Here is a 27151-nt window from a genome sequence, read left to right as displayed (position 1 = left end):
GAGGAACAGTAACTTTGTTTATCAGTAGTGATGCCTCCAGAGCATCACTTTGCATACTTAGAAATGGAATTTCCCCTTGTTTTGATGCAGCAGATGTGTCATGTGGTGTTCTAGTCTTTTCAGCTTCTAGGAACTGCCACAGTTATGTAATATGGAAACTTCAAACATCATGGGCACTTAACCTGTAGCATCAGAGGTTGGGTCGCCCATCGGCTAGCAGTAGCCACCATGGTAGTGGGTAGAGCTTGACTCATGTATGCAGGGGCAAGTCTGAATACATGTAAGTCCATTCCACATAATGTTTGCAAGGTCTTATTGTTCATTCTCATTTTGATAATCTCTGTGTTCATTTCCCAGGTGGCACTGACAATCACCTTCTTCTTGTTGACCTTCGACCCATGGGTCTCGACGGAACCAAGGTAGAACTGATTCTGGAGAAGATCTCCATCACAGTCAACAAGAATACGTGTCCGGGCGACAAGAATGCCTTCACCCCTGGCGGCATGCGACTTGGTGAGTTTTTCTTTAATGGCCTTTAGCATGCTACGATAACCTGCAGCTTTTGACATGTTTCAATTTTTAGCTCACCTGAGCCGAAGGCTCAAGTGAGCTATTGCAATCGCTACTCGTCCCGCATCCGTCGTCTGTCATGCGTCGTGTGTAAATGTTTTACATTTTCATCTTCTTCTTGAAAATCCCAAGACCGATTTTCACCAAACTTGGCAGGTAGCATCCCTAGGGGATTAGGATCTCAATTTGTTAAAATGGGCACCATGCCCCACCCAGGGGGCCCCCAGGGGGCCCCAGGAGACCCCAAACCCCCGGAAATTAAAGAATCTTTACAAATCTTCTCTAGAACCAGAAGTGATAGAGCTAAGTTCATACTATAAATTAGTACATTAATGACATTAATGACTGTAGTTCCAAGTTTGTTCATGGCAGATCCAGGGGTGCCCCCTCTTGCTTGGGGGGGGGGGGGGGGGGGGGGGCGGGGGGGGGGGGGAGGTACATTTTCATCTTCTTCTTGAGAACCCATGACCCATTTTCACCAAACTTGGCAGGTAGCATCCCTAGGGGGTTAGGATCTCAACTTGTTAAAATGGGCACCATGCCACACTCAGGGGCCCCCAGGGGGCCCAACCTCCCCCCAAAAATTAAGGAATCTTTAAAAATCTTCTCTAGAATCAGAAGTGATAGAGCTAAGTGAATACTACGAGTTAGTACGTTAATGACTGTAGTTTCAAGTTTGTTTGATAGCAGATCCAGGGGTGCCCCCCCCCCCCCCCCCCTTGCGGGCAGGGGGAGGGATGGGGAGGTCCAAATTGGGACATAAATGTACATTTTCATCTTCTTCTTGAAAGCCTCATGATGGATGTTCACCAAACTTGGCAGGTAGCATCCCTAGGGGGTTAGGATCTCAATTTGCTAAAATGGGCACCATGCTCCTGCCCCCCCCCCCCCCATCCCCCAAATTAAGGAATCTTAAAAAAGAGTGTTCTTCTCTAGAACCAGAAGTGATAGAGCTAAAATTGATACTATGAGTGGGGGGGGGTCCGACTTAGGGCCCTAATTGTACATGTTCATCTTCTACTTGAGAATGCCTGGCCAAATTTTGGTAGAGCTGTGTGTAATTTAGATTAATGACTGTGTGAAAGATGAACTTGTGATACTCAGGTGAGCGCTAGACCCATGGGTCTCTTGTTAAATGAATTCACTCTTCATGTAAAAAGCAAAAAAAGAAAAAGAAAAAAAAAGAAGAAGGAATAAATGGATAGATGTATAGAGCTGCAGTATGTGCTCAGTGTTTACGTCAATCAAAGTCATGACATAAACTTTGAGTTGTGTGAATACATGACATCATACTACATTGCAATTTTTAAAAGGATTAATACCCATGGACTTGATACATTAAGATATTTCAGTCTGACTTTGTCGTCAACTTATGACTACTTTTATGTAACTGTTGTTGTCATTATTTGTGGCTTTGGTATCAGGTACCCCTGCTCTGACAACAAGAAATTTCAAGGAAGAAGAATTTGTGAAGGTCGCTGATCTCATTGCTGAGGCAGTCAACCTCTCACAGGACATTGTCAGCAAAGTTGGTGAGTAGCAAAGACAAGTTTTTATTTTGGTGACATTTGACGCTGGGTATTTCCTTTTGAATGGAAAGTCAGCTGCCACCATTGCAACAGTCAAAATTACGAACTGATCATCTCTGTCGGTGATTACCTTTGCCCAAATTGCATTTTTATTTGACATAAAGAGATGGCTGTATAAATGTGTATATCTCCCATTGAAAAGAAATCTTTCAATAGGCCTGTTTTCATTAGACCAGAGTTCAAACTGACGCACTATTTTGCGGTTCTAGGAAAAGGACTCTACATAAAGCTCTGTGGGCTCAGCAAGAAAATTTCAGGCTGATGGAGATGCAACCGAAATAGCGTGCTAATAGTCCAAGAGCATTAGGTCAAAATAGGCTCAAACCTGGACATTTTTGGTAACAAGCTGATTTTTTCAGGATAGGTCCAGAAATATGTCTAGAATAACATACTGAAAGTCCTCATAAATCCTCCTTGAGCGTTTTCTGCAATCAAAGATGGCGTCCAAAATGGCCGCCATTTCCTGAAATTCTTATAACTTTTCAACCACAGAACGCAAATCCAAAATTTCAATGTCTAAATATATGTTTTGAATCATGAGGAACTCAATGAAATACATGTAAGAGATATTGATGCACACAAGTACCGTAATCCAAGATGGTGTCTAAAATGGCCGCCATTTCTGGAAGTGCCTGTAACTTTTCAACCAGGTAACCTAAATACAAAAATTTAATGTCTAAACATATGTTTTTAAGGATGAAGAACTCAATAAAATACATATTAAGAGATGTTGACGCACACAAGTACCGTAATCCAAGATGGTGTCCAAAATGGCCGCCATAACCTGAAATTCTTATAACTTTTCAAACAGGTAACCCAAATAAAAAAGAAATAAATATCTAATTGAGATTGTCTTTAATGAGTTTGAGGTGACAAAAAATGATGTCAAGTATCAAAACTCAATGCGATCGTAAAATTTGCTTTGTGTTTGCTCTGTGTTGTGAGCTGCTCAGGGACAGTCCTGTCGGGGATCATGAGTAGCGAGCGAGTAGCGCGAAATGGTAAATTCGTGATTTTTGTAAGCATCAAGCAATATTTATGGCATTTCTTCCTTAATACTAATTGCCGAATTTGGTTCGCAGTTGCATTGCTGAGGAGTTGAATCATGTCACAATTCATTTCTGTAACCTAAAATATCTAAGTGTAATTTTCAGGTCAAAAACAGTGCGTGGCCCCAAATCCTGGATTGCACTTAGCTTTCTATTCATTACAAGAGACGCATCAGGAGGGTAGATTGCGAAGGAGCTTATTTTGTGGTCGTAGCGCGACGGCCACCAAGTAAGCGCCTTTTTGTACATGCAGTCACGCAGTCTAAACTAGTGATTGTACACCATCGCTAACCGTCGCTGGGTGTCCTTTGACGTTGGAAATTGAAAGAAATTTGCGGAAGCATCGCACCGCGTCACTCTCCGCCTCTACTTTACCAGGTGCTCCTAAATATATGTTTTTATGGAAGTATGTGGTCATAGGGTTGCCCGCTCCCATATGAGGGAAATTTTTGTATTTTCAGGTCTGTTGCACCCATTTGGTGAAATATCTGGTATTTGATTTCTGTTTAAAAACGTTAGGAAAAATATATGTTACGGAAAGTGTCAGAGCGGGGGGAGTGTGGGACGACAAAACTCCTTCCCATACGATGGAGATTTTGGCATTTTCCAATTTGAAATTCAGAGATATAGGGCACTCTTTTGGTGAGATATTTGTTATTTCTTTTTGTCATATAAGTAAGAAACTATATATATTTATGGAAATATGAGGGGGAGTTGTATGAGGTGAAGCACCCTCCCACAAAGGGAGATTTTTTTTTTTTTAAGTGTAAGTAGAATAAAGACTAGTACATTCAAGGCAATGAGCGAGTGGAGGATGGGGAGGGGGGGGGGGAGGGACCTCTTTCGACTAGAGGGAGTTCTTGCATTTTTATGATCATCATTTAAGGGAATGGCTAATAACTGATCAGTGGGAATGCTGGGGGATGATTGTTCCAGTCCTTGTGGGATTCATTTAAGAGTACATTATATATCAATTGTTGTGTGAAAATTATTTGCTTCAGAATGGTCTCATATTCAAGTAATGTGCAGTTAAATGTTTCCTGATCGCCCCGTCACTGTACAGGCATGCTAACCTGGAAATGAAGGGGTGGGGGGATGCATCCCATCCAACCTGTAGGCCAACCCATGTTATGCACATTTAAGGGAAATATTCCACTGAGTTGTTGAATCTCTAACGTTATATTGAATTTCTTTGTCTCTTGAAACGGGCTAAAAACAGCAATGTTTTGATAAAACAAATAGCGGCCATTTTGGACAACATTTGGTTTTCGGGAAGAACTTGTGTGGTTTTATTGGTACTTATGTGCTTTATGATCTCTGAATGAGTGCTTTATGATCTCTGAAGAAGTAATTCATTGGGTTCCTTATGTCTCAATGTATATATTTAGATATTTCAATGCGTATCGCGGTTACATAGTTGCAGGGTTATGAGAAAACATGAAATGGCAGCCATTTGGACACTATTTTTTATGCCTCCGCCACGAAGTGGTGCCGGAGGCATTATCATTTCTGAAAGTGCTTAAGTGCTTTATGTGTGTTTCAAAATCTCTGAATAAGTATTATATTTGGTTCCTTGTCACTCAATTCATATTTTTTTTATATTCCAAGTGTGTACATGGGAAATCTATTTTGCAAAATCATGAGAAAAAAAATCAGGAAATGGCGGCCATTTTGGACGCCGTCTTGGATTACGGTACTTGCGTGCTTCAACAACTCTTAGTATGTACTTTATTGAGTTCTTAACGCTTAAAAACATATACTTAGACATTTCAATTTTGTATTTGGGTTACCTCGTTGAAAAGTTATAAGCATTTCCGGAAATGGCGGCCATTTTGGACGCCATCTTGGATTACGGTACTTGTGTGCTTCAACAACTGTTAGTATGTACTTTATTGAGTTCTTCACGCTTAAAAACATATATTCAGACATTTAAATTTTGTATTTGGGTTACCTGGTTGAAAAGTTATATGCATTTCCTGAAATGGCGGTCATTTTGGGTGCCATCTTGGATTACGGTACTTGCGTGCGTCAATATCTCTTGAAATGTATTCAATTGAGTGCTTCATGCTTCAAAACATATAAAGACATTTAAATTTTTTATTTGGGTTCTGTGGTTGGAAAATTATAAGAATTTCAGGAAATGGTAGCCATTCTGGACGCCATCTTGGATTGCAGAAAACACTCAAGGAGTATTTATGAGGACTTATAGTATGTTATTCTAGACATTTTTCTGGACCTATCCTAAAAAAATCAGCTTGTTACCAAAAATGTCCAGGTTAAACTAATACTCTTGGACTATAATTTGTGAATTCGCGCGCTATTTCACAAGCTAGACCAGGAATTTGGGGAAAATTTTCCCAATCAAATAATGCTCTATTTGTGTCTTTGTTGCACAAATAGCAGGTTATTTTGACATTGCGCTAATTTCCTAACCACAGAATAGTGCATTGTTTTGAAACTTTGACCTGCTGAAGACAAGCCTAATGGCTTACTTTTGCAGAGATGAAAAATTGCTATTTTTTTGCAGCATTTTGTATTGCATTTTTGTTTTGCAAAAAATGCCGCAGGTTTTTTGCAGAAGTGTATGTGCAGGGAAAGTAAAAATATTGGATTTAGTTTTCACTGAAAAATACACTTTTTACAGCCTTCAGAATGCTACAATGCTGTTTACAAGATTGGCATCCCTACTTTAAATCCAGTACAACAAAGTCAGAATATCTTTGGAAAATTGACAAGTCACAATTTTCCCTCTGTTTCATAATAAGCGAGACAGATAATGTATTGGTGCCATCCTCTCGATCAAGATAGGAAGTTTCTGTTGTAGGAGTGTCACAGAACCTGTGTGGCCAGCGAGAAGTTGTAGTTACTGTAGCTTATGAGAAGAGCACTCTTTTTTGTTCAACACGCCCAGGAGTTAGAATAAGGTGAAACTGAAAGTATGGATGAAATGTTCTATTTAAAAAATGTGCAAAATTAGGTATAATATAGAATATTAAAATATTACAATTTCTATCATGAAAACAGCAGTTCATTTTGTCTTTAACATTTCATATGCTCTCAATTTATTCATTTATTTATATATTTATTTATCTATCTATTTATCTATTATTGCTATTTTTTGAAATATAATTAGGTTTCATTTATTTTTTATTTTATCATTATTGTTTCTTTTTTGTATTTCAAGGCAAGAAGCAGAAGGATTTCAGGGAGCACCTGACCAATGATGCAGAGACAGGCAGCAAGATTGCTGATCTGAAATCGCGCGTGGAGAGCTTCGCCCGCCAGTATCCCATGCCTGGATTGTAAGCTCACACCTCTCCAGAGCTTGTGCAAACACTGCAGCAATCACTCGGGGCAAGATACCCTCACACCTTATTGCGCTGGACATTGCTAACCACAGCCATACTCCGTGAGCAAATTTAAACCATCCGATTTCCAGACTGCCCTTAGTGAATATATCACCACATTCTCTTCATGGTCATTCTGTCTCATTTGCGTGGTCTAGCAAACATTTTCGTATAAAAGCACCGTAAAGATATGCTTAGCTTTTTGTATTAAAAAAAAAGAAAAGAAAAAAAAGATGAAAATTCAAAAGCTGTATAGTTTTTAATTGCCACACGGTATGGGAGGTGGATGTCAAAATTTTGTCACGCAAATGCTTGCACATTTTCCAGTCACACCCTAAGAGAATTTGGGAGATCTGCTGGAGAGACTTCTAAAGTCTGCTTCTTGTACCACAATATGCTGTCAGCAATTTCAGATGATATATACATTTATTTTATGTCATCAAGTTGCTATGCATTCTTGTGTGATTTTTTTTTTTTTCCTGATCTCTTGGATGACTGTGAAGCCAACCTTTTGAGAGTATGTATCAAACTATTTTTGTAGATGCAGACCTGGCAGCTTGTTTTTATCTATTTTTCATCTATTTAAAGCCTTGGGAAAGATGAATGCAAAAGTGTATTTAACAACTTATCTTAGGTCTAGCTCTTCTTTCTGCACATGTGCTATATCTGTATCAAAGTAATTGTGGTTAGTGTGTAGTGATTGCTTGCTGTGGTGAGATGCTCGCCAATTTTCCAGAAAAAAATTCGCAATCGTTTTGCTGGTCTGTTTGACTTTGAGGAGATTGGCTTCTGTTTTTTGGTGGGTTTTTTTTTTGGGGTGTGTTTTTTTTTGTTCTTGAATATGATACTTGGCTTTTTAATAATCCATGTCGCATGGGATATGTATAGACTGTGATATAATTATACTTTTGTGTCGTGGAACATGGGAATCCTAACTGAAACAGTTTAGAATCCCATCATGTTTGAAAGGCCCTCCATATTTAGAATTGGGAGGTGTGACTTTTATCCAGAAATTGTAATTAACATTCTAACACAATGAGCATTGTCAATAGTAGCCTTTTACAGAAATGTCTAACACATTATAGGATAAATATGTAAAATATGATATAGACCATTGGTGCCACAGGATTAACTCTTTAATATGGATGATGGCCCACTCTTTTTTTCATTCTTTCAAAGTAGAGAACTGTACACTTCCCTCAGTACTATGAAGCACTTCAGAATCATCTTGTACCACTGAATAGTTATAGGAGTTGTGATTGGTGTCTGTTAGTCATCACTTTTATCTTCCTTTCCTTAAACTTAATAGATTTATTTGCTGAGACTTTGTTTTACTCTCTATTGCCTTCTATTCCGTAACGAAAGTATAACCATTGACTCTTTTCGGCTCTGCGTTCTGTACTCATTGTAAATTTGAACTCCTTTTATGCTTTACATTTCCTAAAATGAATATGTAACATGTTTCAACTACAAAAATGGCACACCTGTTTCAACCCAGCATGTCACTTTGAAACTCTGGTTTTTCCTGTGAAAGAATTAGCGGAAGCATTTATGGACTGAAACAGTGATGGTTTACTAATTGAAGTTGCCCTGTGTGACAACTCATTATGCCGCAACATATTGCTGCAAGCGTTTTGAGGCTCTCTTGCTTGAAGGATGTGAAACAATTTTCTGTTTCTGTGTCTGTCTGTGTAGGAGAAAGTTGAATCCGGCAGCATATTTGTCCATCATGTGAGGATAAGTGATATTTATGAAATGGGTTCAAGAATGTAGCCAATCAGAAGCGCTGAAACGAGTCATGCATATGCTCTTTATTTTTTTACTAACGTGCATGGGCGTGAAAAAAACAACAAAAAAACATGCAGCAAGAAAGCATAATGGCGTTTTATCATACATGTATGGCAGATTTCCGATTGCTCTACTACTTGCATGTGCAGCTAGCTGGGTGCACTGCACCAACCAAAACAGCATTTTGATTCACATGGTCATCTGCATGGCTAGTCATAGAGGGGCCCCATTGTATTGAAATACAAAGTTTTACCAGTTGATGTCGCAGTTCATTGACCCATTTCATAAAACAAATAATGCACAGGTTTATGTTTGTAATGTTTGTGGCGATGTAGGTCACTCTCAGGCATTGACAATACATTTCCACTAACGCACTCTCACCTGTGCATTATTTGTATGATAACGTTCAAGTGTGCAAGGCACTTCAGAAAATTTCCATTGCCTTGCAAATTTGCATGTACACAAGTCTACAGTGATGTGACATTGGAGTCACCACATGTGTGTTTGGTGTTCAAAAGTCTTAGATGACGGGTCAAAAGTTATGGTGGCGCTCTGTTGACCAGAATATGAAGACTTTTCATTGAAAAGTCTATGTAAAGGAAAAAGAGATTGTCTGAGGAGTAGGATGGCCATTTCACAGTGATCTGTGGTTTGTACAATAGAGAAAGGATGGAAGAAAAAAGTTGGGAGAAAAAAATATAACCTTTGAATCTGCATTTCAGCAGAGATACATGTATTATCTTGTACTGTTTTCAGATTCAAAGGAAGGTATTTTCTGAAATAGATGTCTCAGGGTATTTCTAAGTGTAATGCCTCCTTGGTTTATGAAGATTTTGATAAATGCACAGAAGAAAACTTTCCAAAACTATTAGGAACTCACTCTTGCCAGAGGATTAGTAGTGCTAGATTTTTATCCCTCAAGCAATACCATGCTGCATATTGATCAAAGGTTTTTATGTCAAGAAGATTGCCGTTTTCGTCACAGCATGGAATGTTTGAAATGCAATTTGACAACGGTTTTGTTTTTTAAGTCTCCAAATTGTACATTCTAGCAGGTAAATGATATGGATCGTATGAATCATCATCAATTTTAATAGCATGTACTACTTTTACATAGCACCATTGCCTCATATTCATCATATTTAATCAAACTATGTGGTTACTTAATACACTTTCTTGTGGAGTCCGTAACCCAGTCAGATGAAGTAGATATATATAATATATATATATGTGTGTGTTTGTGTGTTGCAATAATGAAACAATAGTACCATGTGATAGGAGTGAGTATGTCACCATTGTGGAATGTAGTGTCTCTTTTTGCAATGAATAGCCACATATTCCTTTTTAGAACTATCAAATAGCATGAAATTCATATTTTGCTGTATTTATATGATAGAAAAATATATGGGAAAAACAACAACAACAACATAACTCAAGATAGAGTAGGATGTTTCATGGTTGCCAAGGATTACTCCTGAGTGTCTCATCATGTGTATTCCGGTAGCCAAATGTTTCAAGTTTTTGTACTCCTTGTGAATCAAAGCAATGTGAGTGCCGAGAACAGGTAGGTGGAATGATCATCGACCTTTCTGATGAGAGCGAGAGAGAAGAAACCAAAGAGAGAAAGAACGGGGAAAAAAAAGCGTCAATGACATTGCCAAATCAACTTGGCCCTACAACATTATGTAACTTTTCTACTGGAGTATGTACACGTAAGACACAAAAACAATCGTGAACTGCAATCAGTCTTGTAAAATCTTCAGTATACCAACAGACACTTTCATCATCTTGCATAGATTCTTGTGTACTACAGCCTTTTGTGGTGGACAGGTGAGGAAAGTTGCACTTCTGTGTGTGCACATTTTAAGAAGGAAAGTCATTCCATGTGATTTGATTAATTTACTATTCATCACTTGAAATTACTCGTACTCTGTTCAGCTCAGTCTGCCAGATTGATAATCACTGTCTGATATGAAATTTGTACTACACCGTAGCAATCTTTGCCCAAATGGTAAATTGATTTTTTCTTACTAGGATGGAGAACCAGAAATATTAGACAAAATTCTATAGTAATTTGTTTGTCTGTATGTGTGTATTTTTTTTTTCACACTATGAGTCATTTTCTTGTCCTTGCCCAATTGGTAAATTGATTTTTTCTTACTGAGATTGAGAACCAGAAATATTAGACAAAATTCTATAGTAATTTGTTTGTTTGTATGTGTGTAATTTTTTTCTTTCACGCTATGAGTCATTTTCTTGCTCTTTCTAAAGCAGTTCTGCTACTTGTCCCATTGTTACACTGTGAAGAACCCTTGTGCATTGTGAATGTACTATGTGATTGCTAGTGGAGTTTCCTTAAGTGGATTTTACACTTCAAACATGAAATGTGTGTGCGAGTGTGCTTCAATCCATTTAACTTCACTAGATGTTTCAAGCTGTCATTTACATGTTTACTGATGCATTGTACCATCAGAAATTAGGCATTTGTCATGAGAACATCTGTGTGAGTGTGGCATACTGTAAAAGTAGAAATTTATCAGTACAGTGTAATATTTTTTAAAAATTTATTTATCTTTATTTTATTTTTTTTTTCGCAGTGGTTTTTCGCAGTGGTTGGAGAAGATGCATTTTTCATGTTTTCCATTCCGCAAAACTTAAAATATAGAATAGTATGTGGGTACAAGTAAAAAATTTGTTTTTTTATTTACTTGGTAGTTTCATGTTGCATGAAATGCACTAAAATTTCTGCACCGCAAAAATTTGTGTTTGCAGTAATCTGTTGGCGACCTACAATAATGTAGTGTACATGTTTTGTTGATGTTAGTTCAGTGTGTCTATTGGCTTGTAGTCTGTAGGGTACAGTATTCTGTACAGGTGTATATCATTTGTAGAATAAGGGTAGGATATACTGTATATTATTTGTAGAGTAAGGATAGTCTTCGCAATTTTGCTTCTTGTTGAGCCAATCTCAACTTGTTCTCTTCACCCACCCAGCAAGCACATACCCCACTCCAGTCATCAGTCTCACTGCTGGAGCCCTTTTCAACCTTGCAGTCATTAAAGCCCACGTCCACAGCCCTCACATTTACCTCCAAATCATTTTACATGTACACTTTTTAAAAGTGCCAGCTTTGCTGTTGTGGACCAAATGGTACTTGTGCTTTGCTCATTGCTTGTACACATAGTATTATGGTATGTGAACATGAGATGTTTCAGAATGATACAGACCAGAAGAGAAGAGGGCAGGGGTTAAGCCTGCTATGAGAAATTTATTGGAATGCTTATATTTCTAGGAATTATTTGATGACATAAACGGAATCGTGGGGTACCAAATAAAAATCAACCATCTTGTTGAATTATTTATTTTTTTAAAAAGGTTGTACCCTGGGTTGCCAAAAAGTGGAAATTATTTTTGTGCTGGAGCTAGTGCGCGCTAGCCACTGCACTGCACTGCACTGCACTGCACTGCACTGAAGCACACGCTATTGCTAGCACAGCGTGCCATGGATGTATACATGCAGTGGCATGGGAATGACGATGTACACACACACACAGTGCATGCATTTCTCTGCAGCTGTCCTCGAGTGGACGTGAGGTGGCGCTACACAACGTGGTACCCCAGGGTAACGTGTGATGCATCATTTGTTGTTTGTCATAAACAACACTTGAGCCAAATAAAGAAGAAGAAAAAATATATCAACAATATTGGGACATAAGGTGATGAATTGTGGTCATTTCATTGTTCATAATTCATTGAACTTCAAGTCTGTGGCACAGTGTGTAGTTAAGTGAAATTGTCACATGTAGCCATCCTCTTTAGAATGAAAAATGTGAAAAAGAAAGGAATGTGTTTGTAAGTGATGTTATGTATGGTTCTACACTAGATGGCCAGCGTGTCTTTGTAAAGCACTTTCCCTTCACGTTACAGGATGTTAGTAGTATTCTGTGTAGTCTGTGCCCTGCTGGTCTTTTGATTTTGTATTCCACTTACAAGCCATGGCAAATAAAAACCAAAAACTAAGCAGTATTTTCTGGTATTCATTTCCAAAATGTGAAAGTCTGCCATTTGTAGGTATTCTTCAGAGAAAAATCAATTATTTTTGGGTGGATGCATACAAACCAAAAATCCTAGAAGCAAGTGAGATGCCTTATGATGTGCAATGTCGATATGCCAGTGCATATAGGAATTTGCAGCAAAGTCCAGTTTTCCAGGTCTAAGCTTTTAATCTGACTCTGAGAGGTTTGGCATCATTAATGTTTTCGCACATATGCATGTGTTTGGGCAAAAAAGGGGAGTGCTGGGTCACACTCTGTAGGTAACAAGTATCTACTCTTCACTATCATATACTAGTATGACCTGAATGTTGATGTTTTTCCTTTTAATCACTCAAAAAGAAAGTATATACAGTATCTGGTATTTTCCCGGCTCTTGGTATTAGACTATAGCAATGCCAGAAGCATTGTAGGGTCTTTGCTAGGCTTAACTTACTAAAAGTTTTTATTTTAAGGGAGTGATGGAAGTGTTTTAATTGTTCGAAGTGTGAAAGCATATCACAGAATTATTTTATACAAAACAATTGAATATCCTGAAAAAAGTTTAAGAGTTTATAATGTATTAATTTTAAAAAGTTAACTCTTTATTTTCCCAGTGTCCTGTCATGTTGGTATTTATATAGTGGTGGTGCTTGGATTGTAATACTACACACAAGACTATGAATGTGTCCATTTAGATACAGGTTTTCTAAATATCTTTCTTATCACAAATATATATTGTGTGGCAGCTCAGACTGCATAATGCACTAACAATGCCCAGACATTTCTACCAGACTGTAAGACAAAATATTTGTGGAGAAAACATGGAGTGTGAATACCAAATAAATGCAAAACGATTGTAATGAAAGTTCTGTGTTGTGTGTTTTCTTCTCAGAATGAATTTTTCTCACGCATGTGTTTCATGTATTACCCTATCCAACTACTCACTGTGAGATATGTAGACTATATATATATATATATATATATATATATATATATATATATATATATATACATATACTTGCATATACATAGAGAGAGAGAGATGAGTAGGTAGATGCGGTATACATAGTAGAATAGTGAAATATCTTTCAGTAATATTAAAACCTAAATTTATTGCCTTCACACATTATATGAACAACAAAAAAAATCTAGTACATGTACATCAGCTTTCACATAAATCAGAACCACATGAATACATAAAAAAAAAATGCAGTAATATCTCATCAAAAGACACTAGTGTGTACTTTAAATCAGAGTCTTTACAGAAAGATGCAGCACCTGTTTCTACAGTCTGAACATAGATACATGTATGTATAAAAAGGAATTTGTAGGGCACAGTTACGGGGTTTGAGTTCATGCTACTGTCTATTGGGAATCTTAAAAAGTCACTCAAATCGCCAGGATTGTGTATACTCCATATATTATGAGGTATGTCTGGCAGGCTTCTATATTTATTTATGAATTTCGCAAGTTGCCCGACATTTGCAAAATTGACAACTTGCAAAAATACTGCCTTTTAAACATTAAGGTGTAGGCTGCATATCTTCTCGTAATGGGAAAGTGGCAACTTTCTCCTGACAAGGGATAAAGCATCTTTTTCATTCTGTCAACGTGGTCCTTAATTGAATACCAGCAAAATGCCTGCAAAGTGTGCATTCAAATTTGCACAATTTCTGTAGTACAATCAAAGATCCTATACACTACATAAGATGGTCAACTCTCAGTTGAAAAGTGAAACGCTGCTGCTTGGAATTGTGGGATTTTTAAGGAGTGCGCCACTAGCGCTGAGCGGGTTAAGTTTCCAGGTGAGCTGTACTTTCCCAATATGTTTGTGTAGGACCAAGACAGGCAAAGACGAGGAAGGAGGAGTTTTCTGTTAAGAATCATGAGTACACCTAAGAATTGGTGCAATGCATTAAACTGCATCAATAGCCACACCAAACCATCAGCAGGTTTATCATTATTTTGATTTTCAAAGGACTGTGCACAGTGAGTTTTTGTCTCACCTCCCTGGTCACAGCAAGCGGCAGACTCGCACACAGCTCGCTCAGCTACGCTCACAGATCGCTACATTGTCTGTGCACGTCCACAAATGATTGCGAGCTGCCTTTGCAAAAGGCTATGCTTGTTCGCTCTATACCCGATCAATGCCAGTGGGCGGTAGTCACTTCCGTTTCACCAGCGGCCATGTAAAATTGGGAGAGTTGATCATCTTGTGGATTGTACGATCTTTGGTACAATAAAGCAAACGGGTTGGCAACACCATCATATTCATTTGTACAGACAGCAGACCAATTAGTATCTAAAGTACCGTACAGGTGGAAATTTTTGTGTACAACCAGAAGCTAGCGTGAAAATAAAAGCACACAAATATTTTTTGCATGCCATATACTTCAGTAATTCATTTCCTGATTCTGAGGAATTAAAAACACATGAAGTTCATCTTACGCAGCTGAGTGCAAAAAAAATACTCGAGCAAAAATATCCACATTTACAGTAACCAACTGCAGGACATTTAGGCTGGTGTGTATTTTAATTGGTGTATTAAAGCATATTTTTTTTTTCTATTTGACATAGAAATAAAAAAGACAGAAACTGCTTGCGTAGAGTTGCTGCAGCTCATGAGAGAAGTGTTGAACTCTGACCATATTCATTTGTCTTTTATGCTTCTCGTAAGGAAAGTTGCACTTAATGTCCAATGACAAGAGGATAAAAAGAGTATCCTGTAGTGCTGAAGGAACAGCACTTTATAGTACAATTGTACTAGCAGAGAGATGTGCTATAAACGAAACTGTCACCAAGTAACTTGTCTTCAGAATGCTGATATCAGCTTGGTTACGGTATCGGCAGAGTCTAATATCAACTACAACAAATCGTTTGATGACGTTTCTCTATCATCTCATTGAGGAGATGCCTATGAACTCACTCCCAATTGTGATGACACTTTCCTCTTTTGTTTACATTTCAGTAACTGGTGGACATCAGAGTTCAACAACTGCACCAATTGATATAAGAGTGCAAACATTCCATGGTTTTTATTTGTCAGGTATTTCACAGCACAAAACAAATATTGACTGCTATATAAAATGTCAGTTAGCTGACCATAGGATGAGTAGCCTATGGTCAAATATTGACACTCTGACACACTCTTGTGATTGCTCAGCACTGAATTTCTAATTAGTATTACCCTGACAGATGAGCAGTACAGTTGTTAACATGTTTTTGCTTGAGGTCTTGGCAGCATAAGTAAGGTGAAAACATTGCTGGTGAATTAACTGACCTCACTTTTCTTTGGTTTGGGATAATCTGGCTGAATTCATCCTAGAACACACGCGAAAACATAAAACTATCAATAAATATAATCACTAATCACAGTGAACAAAAGGCAAAGTTTGACTTGGTTTCATGTCATTCTGCATAACTGGGATAGAACTTCATGATTTGATCCAAAATTAAAGAAATGTGGACCATGCTTTCGACGACATTCAAGTAACATCAACATTCACAACATAATACCACATCACTGACCTGTGGATAAAAAAAAAAGCTTGATCGCCCAAAATTTGATGAATTTGGTCCATTACGTGTGATGTCCATGAATACCTTATCTGGCAAAGCGATCTAGTTCTTGGGACACAACATGCACTCAGGGCGGACTCTTGTAATCGCTTACAAATGCAATGAAAGACAAGGCAGTAAGGCAATATTCACCGATGAGACTTTACTAAAGACCTAACAGCTCAATTCATTGCATTTTCCCAGGGCAATCATGAAAATGACTCACAACTACTTCACAAGGAAAATATAAATGCAGACTGCACGAAAAAGCAAGACTATGAAGTGTCATTCATGATTGCCACAGACATTATGTAAAATGGATTTCCAATAAACTGATATAGATTTCAATTCATCTAAGAAACATGATAATAACACAGAATTAACCCATTCCATTCCATGACAGCCTGTGTATTGAATCTAAGAGGATTTCAGAATTCGGCATGGAACGGGTTAAATCTGTTCAAGTTGACTTACTTCTGAAAAGCAAGGAGAGAACAGTTCCTCTACCTCTGTTATAAACAGTAAAGGCAGTAACATCGCCAATTCACCTATCATGGGTGAATGCTTGCCAACCATACAAGAGTTGAAGAAGTGACTGGGATGAGTCATGAAACTGTTCTCTCTGTGATTTTCTCAAGTAACTCTAGTCACTCACATTTAATTACATGTTATGAAATTTTTATTTAAGTAATTGTTGAACTTTTTTTTTTTTTTTTTTGGGGGGGGGGGTGCTTTTTCTTGAGATCTTTACTTGTTGAGATATTGTGAAAACATTCTAAATGGGATAGCTAAAGTATCAATGTGAATAATTCAATGCTCTCCAGATCCAACATCCCCCCCCCCCAAAAAAAAAAAAAATGAATAAATAAAAGTAAGACTGGAATTGGCGGTTTTCCTTCTATTTTACCAAAAACAAACAAACAAACAAACAAACAAACACACACAAAAAAAAACAACAACAAACAAAACAAGGTATCATGTCTGTAATTGCGGAGCAATGTGGTCCCTTGTCCAAGAATATGAACGAATCCTCCCAGTAATTTCTAATCTCTCACATTGGCAATTTGAGAGATTATCATTCACTCTCGTGCAGCTGTTTCTACGTTTCTACAATGACGTCATGTTTCTTGAAGAGCTCGTCCAGTCTCCTCTCCAGGGCTTGGCTGGACCCGCGGAGACCCTGGACCACCTGCGAGGCCCACTGGAAGTACTCCTGGGCCCTCTCCTGGGTCCAGCCCTGCGGCACCTCTCGGTCCAGGTCCCTGAGGTTGTAGAGCTTGTCTGCAAGCTTGACCAGTTTGGCCTTGGGGCTGCAGTGGGAGGCATGCTCCACCTGGCGACGTTTGCGCTCCATCTTGGGAAGGGATTTGTCGTCGGTGACGTCGGCGACAATGTCGCGCACCTCCTTCCCAAAGAGCTTCTCAATCTCATCAAAGGTTGTATCAGTGTCCTCCACGGTGTCATGCAAGAGTGCAGCCTGAGAGAAATAAATGCAGTGTATTGCATGTTAAAACTCAGATTTTTAAAATGCCTCATTCACACTTGCCATTAAAAAGTAAATTTCTTCAATAATGCAGCATTCTGATTTTCATTAGGAATGGTCAGCCGATTCAGAATAAAAAACAAACCAAAAAACAAATACACAAAATGGATCACTACAGCTGTAAAGCATCACAACATCAGCCTGAAGCACTGTTTTAACAGAGGCGAGAGCGTTTCAAATTAGAGTTACTGCGCCAATGTATGGGAAACGTCTGAGTACCGGTAATGTTTTCTTCTATGAGATGTATCACTGGTATCTACATTAAAGATGGTATCCTGAACTGCCATGGTATCATAAATATAATAGATGGGTATTGGTATTAAAATCTCCATGTATTGTATGCTTCTGACTCCTGATACAAGGCATATAATGCATACAGAGCATTACATACTGTATTGAAAGCATTGCTACTGTGGCCTACACTCGCTTTACCTGTAATGTTGCCAGGTCCGTTACATCTGCCTCTTTGGCCAATATCCTTGCCACTCCTGCAGAGGAAATATTTCATTGTTAAATTCAAATGAAATACACAACTTTGGAAAATCATATGGTAATCCTGATGGATCTACAGCCAATACATATGTACTACAATGAATGTAAAAACACTTCATCATCTAACATTGAAAGAGATTACAATTTACCAATTACAATACCAATCAACAAACACCATTTTTCGCAGAAAATGTCACTTACATCCATATCCACCTCTGGCAAATAAAACAGTGTTACACAAGCTTTTAAAAGCAAATTAAACACTGACTGATCACACAGCCCTGTCGCTGTACAGAAGTCAAGGCGTCTGGTTGGGCCAACCATTGTCATATAACATACTTACCGGTACGAACATACAAACATTGACACAGTCACATACCCAAACACACAAAAGAAAAACTGTATCACTACCATTTATAATACAGCAAGGCATACATTGCAACCACACTTTATAGTCACATCTAATTTTTCCCTTTTTATCATGACTAAAACAATGCTACTCCATAACAGAAATTATGTGTTTCCAGAACTTATAATTGGATATTTTTTCCCCGACATGTAAAAATTGCTTTTTGACTTAGAAAATCTATAAAACTTTTATATTTTTGAGATAGAGATAGTGCTTCATGTTTTTTTTTATTATGTTTAATGGTGACACCGCTGTTTGAGTTTTATAGTTACACGCAATAGGGTGAATTACAGGCATTTATGTATACACACAGTATATCTCTGTATGTATCAACATGAATGCAGGGTATGAAAGGTACTCTGGGAATAGAATTTATTACTTTGTGAAATTACTGAGTTACTTAATTCATTGGTAATCTAGTCTGTCTTTAAATCTTTCTTACACCATCATTAAACAAAAATTATAAACATGAAACACTATCAAAATGACACAATGGAAAATCCAGAAACTTAGTTTGTTGTTACTTCAGTCTCTCAACACCCATCTATCTGTCATGTCAGGAAAAGGATAACTCATTCCTTAAATCTAAAACATCAGAGCTAGCTATGTAAAGCAGCTTCGCTGTGTTGCTTATAAATTTAGACGGGACTGCACAAAATGATGCATAGCATTCACTGACGTGTAAATTTCTTCCCACAAGTATGCCCACTGCAGGTTTCGACACAATTTATATATTCAGCTTGCCAGCACATTATAAAAATGTCAAGGAAGATATTGTTCACTTGCCTTTGTAAATAGTTATTTAGGGGATAATTAGGGCCCACTGTTTTGCAGGCAAGGGCATCACATTTACACTGATCCCTACGCACACTGTACACTGTAAGTTTCACTCTCGGTCAATTAATGCTCTGGGCATGTGGATGCTTGGGTTGTTCACAGCTCTGAAGTTCTACATACAGAATGCAGTGCAGTAGTTGAATTGTACCACAGCTAGCTAATTGCTAGGTCTATAGTTTTGAAATGCGTAGCAATGTTATACTTAATATGGCACACATATATGGCACACACACCCACACACACACACACACACACAAAAAAAACAGGGGGGGGGGCGGTTGCTGAGGCCAAGATTCACAAAGATCAGAATTCCTTAAAACAAAAACAAAAACAAAAACACACACACACAAAAGAAAAAACAGAAGCCAGTCTAGTGTTGCGTTGTTATACAATAGCTCAGTAACAAATCGGACATTTGATAACAAAGCTTCTTTCCTTTTTTTTTTTCTTTTTTAAAAAATTTCTCTGCAGGTTACAGTTATACAGTTACTGTATCAGCCGGATGAGTGGGAATATTTGTGTTTATAAATAATAGTATAATAAGTGCTATATAATTTATACTTTTTCCACCCACATGGTCAATACATACCAACAGTAGGCCTACCTTTCTACAAACAAGGGTTTGTGTAGGGCTTCCTTCTTTTGCAGAATAAAAAACAACATACCGGTAGTCTAGTCTTAATTTGTTATCCTGATATTAGCCCGATCAGACGTCGTAACACTTGTGTACAGCAACAGGGCTGTAATATGCAAACATGTGAATGAGAGCAGGGAGGTGAGAGGAAAAGACACACTTTTTATGGTTTAAAAATTGGCAGAATGTCTGCATTCACCCAGCATGCTGAATTGGATTTCAGAAAAAAAAAACAACCCACAAACATATTGTATGTTGAAAAAGATAGCTTTTGTGATACGTAAAAAGGCATTTAAGTAGACTAGGGACCCGTTGCATAAAATGTATTATTATTATTATTGTAACTTTGCCATCCAATGGTAAACTTCCATGGAATTCTTGATTTTGATTGGCTGTTGAGTATTGCTACCATGGTAGTTTACCACTGGATGGCAAAGTTACCACAATAGTAACTTTTATGCAACGGGGCTCAGTACTTAAATCATAGAAAAAATACTAAAAAGACAAAGTATCCTAACTTGGATCTATTGACCAATTCGGGTTCGCTGAGGGCAGCAGACATTTTACGGCACAGGGCGCAGCCACAGTGGGTGTATCAGCCGACCCCCCCTGCTCTCCCCCACCCCGGGGCAACATGTTTATCACGCACTTGTAACAAAGGTTCGCGCACTAGCAAGCATTCGCGTACTCAGTACGAGACGCCCATTGGCTAAAGCAGTTTTTCATTCTGCGCGCGTGCTAATGTAGGGAGAGGGGTGGGGGAGTGCGGAGGGGGGGGGGGGGGTCGGCTGATACACCCACTATGGCTGCGCCCATGCCAAAAATACACATAGCGCGTCACAGAATCGGTCAATATTTTGGCAGCTCGAGCTATGATCATTATGTGGGACTACACTAGTCACTGTACACACAAAAACAGTCGACTGTTGACACGGCATGCCAGCATGGCACGGGTTATTGAAATTTTGTTTTCAGCGACAAACGTCAGTTGGCGAGTTATTCTACCGATAGAATTTTTGTCGGAAAACACTCCAGTTGTCTCCCATCTATACATTAAAGGGTGTGTACAGTTCTGATGGTCGAGGTGAGGATTTAGCTTTTAATGTTTTGCGATATTCAGAAACCACTCTATGAGATGTCAAAGAGCATGCAATTCAAAGGGGTATCAAAAGTTTATTTGATGGAAATCAGTTTTGAAATGGCTGAGATATCTAAAAGCAAGGTGAAACAAAGAGATCCTAATATGCAAGGCATGGCCTGTCGTCTTTTATTATTATCACTTTTTTGGATATCTCAGTCATTTGAAAACCAATTTTCATCAAATAAACGTTGAATCCTTCTTAAAATTACATGCTCTTTCATATTTCATAAGAGGTTTCTCATTATCTCACTTAGGAATGTTCAAAACATGAATCCCCACCTCAACCAGTACTGTACAGTCCCTTTAACGCCACACATGTGACATGGTACTACTATTATTAGACTCTACTGCATGTATTGATTTGAAGTGTTGTGAAAGAATCCAAAGCCTAGCCCTAGCCGGGTGCATATTACAATGCCAGCATATGGGCACCTAACTGCGACCAGCCCCAACGTGCAGCGTTGCATAGCGGCGCGGTCTCCGGGGCTAATGGGCACCATACTTCCACATGCGACCAGCGCTACAGCGCAACCTCGGGATTCTGCTGAAGCGGCTCTCAAAAACACGGGGCCGCCGGGGTTTCGGCGAGAATGATCAAGAGAGTTCGGGGGTGAGGCTGAGGGATTTGTACCTACCAATTGGATGATTGATGTACGGAGTTGCAGCTGCATTCTTGCGGCGTTGATCCTTGTGTTTCCTCGCAGCAAAGTCTGCACATTCAACAAGCTCTACAAGATCCATGACAGTGTAACCAAACCTGGCTAAGTGCTTAATTGTTCCAAATATGATGTCATATGTACATCTGCGAGTTTCCGCTGTTTCTGCATTCACGCATTCGAGGATTGCGTGTAAACAGGAAGCGGCGCGAAACAAGGGTACCGTATGTGCCGACCGACCGCAAGGCGCACCACTCCTCCCCCGCCCCGCCCCCTCATACACCTCCCCCTCCCCCCTCCCCCCCCCCCCCGCCATGTACGCACAATGTACACTCAAACACCACACGCGGACCGCAGTTATCATGCGGCTTCATTTTCAACGGATCCATGCTCCATCCATGGACCTAGGTAGCCCGACCAGACGCTGTTAATACGCTACGCGAATCGCGCTACGTATGTACAGCGGCGACTGGGCTGTGTATAGTTAGGACCTAGGTGACGTGTCATGGACTAAAAACCAAGGTCTACGTCTTTCTTTGGTCCCATCATCACCGCCGCCACATGATTATGTGCATACATTTAAAGACACCCAGTCGCGAGGATACATGGACATATTTCAGCCGCGGGCGGCAGCACGTAAACTCGCTTCCGAAGTTGCTACGAAGCGAAATTGTGTGCGTGCGCAAGACATCCCTAAAGCAATGCATCGCGCTATAGTATCTCGATTGCTCGCTTGATTGATCTGAGCGCGGGACAGTACGTTTTGTGTAATGTGAATTGAATGTATGGTATACTGTATGTACTGTGTGATGTTCGCATGAGCTAGCTAGCTGCCTATTCGTACGACTACGCATTCTGTTCATCGCATCGTCGATCGTCGTCACTCGTCAACTATACTGTAATCTATTAATCGTCAGATCAGATCAGACTAGTGAGTGCAGACCACATTATAGATAGGGTGGCCATCATGGACGATGACACATCGTCATGGGTAGCGGATATTAACGCCGAGTTGTCTATTCTGAACGCGGACGATTGGGTCGGAGACCCTGTATCATGTACTTGCTCTGGCGTGTGTAAATTCAGGACGGGGAAGCGACTGTGCCCGTGCAGGGCCAACGGCCACAGTTGCACTGCACAGTGTGCCTGTGGCCATGGTAGAAGGGGGCCGTGCACCAACCGACATACCGTTTCATCACACCATCTTCAGTAAATATGTCTAAAATCTATATCTAATCAACTCGCACACATTGAGCGTGAGACTCACGCTCACTCAAGCAATTCAACCAGTTTTGACTGTCTTACTCTGATTAACAAAATCTCATGCTAAACCCCCCAAATGGAATGTACAATTGTACCTACATGAATAAAAAAATAAATATATCTCTAAATTCTCTGATATTCCGAATATCGATAGGCCCAAGCCCAAAAATTCGAGATTTTCCCGTGTGGGTGTAAACTTTTAGCTTAACCAAAATAATCATTTTTGGTTCACGCACAAAGACGAGCTATTGTGTTACGATTGGTTTCTACCTATGCCACGTGAGCGTAGCTTGTACTTTTGGCAAATTACTACAATGTAGTACAGTACATGTATGGCTATGACGTGTGCTTTACATTGCTTTACGTACACTGACAGTGTACGTTCGACTTACATACATATTGTACGTACGTACACGGTGTGTACGGCCGCACAGCAGGCCGCCAGGCACCAGCCAACTTAACTTCAAGTCAAAGTAGGGCCTAAACTAGAATCTATTGTTAGATCTATCATCTAACCCAAGTTCCCCTGTTTAACGTTAGAGTTCTTCCAGATCTATTGGGTTAGACTACATGTATGATGGAGCTTGCGATAGATCTATTCAATTATTTAAAATTTATTTGCAAATCTTAAATCATATTCTTGGGGAATTTGCATAATATGATTGATATGAAACACTTCTCATTTAATGGGACTAATGACATTTGCTACCTACTGCTGGGTCAGTTTTTAAGAAGCGATAAACTGACCCAGCAAATGTCATTTCGATTACGGCGTTATCATAATTTGACATAAATGAGAACTTAGAGAAGTTTTTCGCGGAATTATACATAGAAAAATAGGCCTACTTGTCGATCAAACGCAAAGCCAAAGGCCCTAAAGTTACTGATAGATTAGAAAAAGTCATTCCACTTCAATCATTGATTCATGTAGGTCTAATAGACTTCTAACGTTACTTACACATCATCTGGATCTGGATTCCTTGAAGTTGTTGACTTGGCCAGCTGGGGTTGCTTGATTGGCGTAAGCCGTGGCATTACAATTCTACCGTGCATGCATAACACGAATTTGCACATTCTAAATTCCTGCAAAACTGTTCGTGCAACTCCAGCAAGTGAAAAGCAAATTTTTCATCGGCACGCTGACGCTGAAGCTTCCCCCTCTGCCACTGGTCTCTTTGTACTTGTCCTAAGCATGCTAAGAACACGTCTCTCTGAGTTCTCCACTCGTCGATAGCGTCAAACAAGTAGATACGTTTCCTCGAGTTGGACGGCTGTTTGATCTCCATTGTGAGGTTTCATTACTAAACCAAAGCCAAGGCTAAGCCGAAACAGTACAGCACTTTTTATTGTAAATAGTACACGCATACCACACACATTATTGATATTGACATACCGGTACCGACGACTTTATATCAACTTTGTTATGTTACGATCCGGCCCAACGTACTGTACGTATAACACAGCTGACGCAGCAGACTATATTGCACGATGAGATCAAAACAACCTGCCATACGGCCATATGCATTGCAACTTGCTATACATGAAGCTTAGAGTATTAATATTTCTTCATCAAAGCATATTCATAAATACCAAATATTAAACAAAATAATATATGAATAATTTAAAATATTGTTATATAATATTTTCAGACATTTTAAAATACTATTGCTTAGATTGCTGAAATTGGCACCATAGTGCAAATAAACAGAGACTGGAGCCAGATACGTACGTACGTACACCACACAGCTCTACTGTTGTATCGCCGCGACCGGTAGGAGAGATTTTCATGCGCATGGATGGTTGTGCGGTTTTGTGCGTGCACCCATTCGGCCCCATTCGGTAGGTATTCGGGCGTCCATGTTGAAATTACAGTGGACGGCTCGCACGGCTCTCGTGCCCCACTGGTTTTTCGCTGGTGCGCTGCGTAGCGTCGTGTTCGGCATTCGGTACATACGGGGGTACTATAACGGGGGAAGCAGCTTGTCGTGCTTTTCTACTGAGCTGCGAATCGCCTGCGACGACTGTATGCCTTTAAAGGGATGACATAGTTTTGGTTCAGATTGGGATTCAGATTTTCATTTTTTTTTTTTTGCAAGATGATTAGAAACCACTTGTAGAAATATTAATAAAAGAGCGTATATATACGCCTATAATTATTTTACCAATTATTCTACAAGGATTCAAAGTTAATTTGATGAAAATTGGTTTTAAACTGATGGCTGGGATATCCTAAATCAAAGTAAAATAAAGCAGTCCTAATAAAAGGTGGGTCCTACTTTTTATTAGATTTTTTTTTTTTTTTTTTTTTTTTTTTTTTTTTTTTTTTTGATACTTCAACCACTTTGAAACCAATTTCCATCAAATAAGCTTTGAACTGTCCCGGAGAATGGTATATGCTTCTTCATATTTTGCAAGAGGTTTGTCATTGGATCACCACAACAAAAGCTGGAAACTTGAAGCCCCATCTTAACCAAAATTATGGAATCCCTTTGATAATTAAAGTAGGCCCTACGGGATTCAGATTGGAATTTGGACAATGATGATTAATCGTGCATCGTCATTGAGAAAAGAGCCGTTTCCCTCATGAGGTGCCTTTTCATACACCGTACTGCAATCAACACTATATAACTGCATTTGAATAAACACCGATGGTGGAGAAGCAAAGCTGAAAACGTGACAATTTTCCTGCCACAAAAGTGGTAAAGGCATAATTTACCATTTTGCAGCTGAAACAAAACCCAGCATTCGTGCTTTATAATAGTTCTAAAATGTGAGTTTGGGATAGAAACAACGACTGTAAGAATTTGAATCCGTATAATCGATGTTATATTGTTAAATACACAAAATGTGAACAATAGCTATAATAAAAATGTTTTCAGACTAAACCGTATACAGTTATGGTTTAATGAGAATAACACCTATATCTCCTTATATTTTAGGCTACATTACAAAAAAATGTATATGGTAGGATGTCTTGTGATACGCCAGACCTACACATATTATGCATCAAAATGTGATATCTTGAATCACTGTTCCCAAAGGTAAAGAGGACCTTTAATGGAATGGACTTTTGTGCACACGCATCATGGCCCTATGTAACATCGCTTTGGTTATCTACGGCTACTCTGAGAAGCAATGTGTGAAAATGAGAGAGAGAGAGAGAGAAAGAAAGACTAGAAATCACCCTGCCAAAATATTTGTTTTCTCCTGTAAAATAATGCGCATTTCGCAAATGAAATTGCTTGCGCGATAATTATTTCCCAACAATTGCATCACGCATCCCCCACTTGCATCATTTGAAAACATACAAACTGGTGCTGTATTCCTTCCTCGTCATAGGAAACCTCGCCAATTGTCATGTTTTCTGAGTTTTCAGGCTTCTAATCCTGGATTACGATTAACAACATTACATTATAATAATATATGCTGATCAGCTAATTGCTACTAATAGGCTATTTAATATTGATAGTTGTCCAATATTGAGAAGATGGCAATTAAGCTAGCTTTTGCAATAGACCTATACACCTATCTAAAACACGAATCATCATCATCATCATCATCATCATCAATAACAACGATTAAAAAAAAAAAAAACATGTGTAGGCCACTTTTCCAGGTTAAATAAATTATCTGGTCTGTTTAATATAATGCTAATTAATTCGTTATGTTTCTCACAATATTCAAGACACCTCTAGCTATGACACGGAAACAACAACAACAACAACAACAACAACAACAACAACAACAACAACAACAACAACAGCAGCAACAACAACAACAACAACAACAACAACAACAACCACCCGTTCATTCCTGTTGCGCTCCTTGTACACAGATATACTCACTGTGCAGTCGCGTTCGAGCTGGTTGCAATAAATATTTCCGGGTATGAACCATTGTGATTTTGTGCGAGGCAACCACTGACTTCCACTAAATGGACGGGCGTCTGCACGCTGATTGGCCTTTCGAAAATGATGAGGCAACGACGAAGCTATAAGGCTATGGGGCGCATAGGCCTAATGTTGATTTATGCTAAAATGACGGCTTACAGAGCAAGAAGCAATTAACCTAATAATTCAATCTCAAGAGTTAATTTTAGCAACAGCTATTGAACCTTATTGCAACTACGCATCTATTACTGACAGCTGACATTACTTTGTATGTCAAATAATTAATATTCTCCGTGACACATTTGGTACCTCATACTCTATCTACGTCTTTGGAGAAATCATGAGTGTCA

The 27151-nt window shown here is 39.0% G+C and overlaps 2 protein-coding genes across 3 annotated transcripts in view; one reads left to right on the top strand and one right to left on the bottom strand.

Moving 5' to 3' along the window:
• The window catches only part of LOC140237457 (serine hydroxymethyltransferase, mitochondrial-like), a 35984-nt gene extending 28918 nt beyond the window's left edge, over positions 1-7066 (top strand). The window contains exons 10-12 of the mRNA XM_072317382.1: positions 358-513; positions 1995-2102; positions 6393-7066. Of these exons, the coding sequence (XP_072173483.1) occupies positions 358-513; positions 1995-2102; positions 6393-6514 (386 nt within the window). The 3' untranslated portion in view covers positions 6515-7066. The remainder of the gene's footprint in view (positions 1-357; positions 514-1994; positions 2103-6392) is intronic.
• Positions 7067-16917: 9851 nt separating this feature from the next.
• LOC140237884 (guanosine-3',5'-bis(diphosphate) 3'-pyrophosphohydrolase MESH1-like) lies at positions 16918-26867 on the bottom strand. 2 transcript variants are annotated; one of them, XM_072317816.1, is made up of 3 exons: positions 26757-26867; positions 17912-17967; positions 16918-17413 (listed from the first exon to the last, which is right to left on the bottom strand). In XM_072317816.1, exons 1-3 carry the CDS (start codon positions 26806-26808, stop codon positions 17036-17038), a joined length of 486 nt encoding a protein of 161 aa, XP_072173917.1. In that variant the 5' UTR covers positions 26809-26867; the 3' UTR covers positions 16918-17035. The 2 variants fall into 2 exon arrangements, with proteins under 2 accessions (XP_072173917.1, XP_072173916.1); XM_072317815.1 differs by lacking the exon at positions 26757-26867 and adding an exon at positions 21628-21806.
• Between the last annotated feature and the right edge of the window lie 284 nt (positions 26868-27151).

The sequence above is a fragment of the Diadema setosum genome, chromosome 14 (assembly GCF_964275005.1).
Source record: "Diadema setosum chromosome 14, eeDiaSeto1, whole genome shotgun sequence".
Lineage (NCBI taxonomy): Eukaryota > Metazoa > Echinodermata > Echinoidea > Diadematoida > Diadematidae > Diadema > Diadema setosum.
The sequence above is the reverse complement of the archived record's forward strand: the minus strand, read 5'-3'. Positions and strand labels throughout refer to the sequence as shown.

Excerpts from the sequence above, each read along its gene's own strand:
- LOC140237884 (XM_072317815.1), bottom strand. The coding sequence starts at position 21,733 with ATGGATCTTGTAGAGCTTGTTGAATGTGCAGACTTTGCTGCGAGGAAA. Across the intron at positions 17,968-21,627 it reads GTACATCAATCATCCAATTG|GAGTGGCAAGGATATTGGCC; the intron begins GTAGGTACAAAT and ends TTTCCTCTGCAG. Across the intron at positions 17,414-17,911 it reads CGGACCTGGCAACATTACAG|GCTGCACTCTTGCATGACAC; the intron begins GTAAAGCGAGTG and ends TATTTCTCTCAG.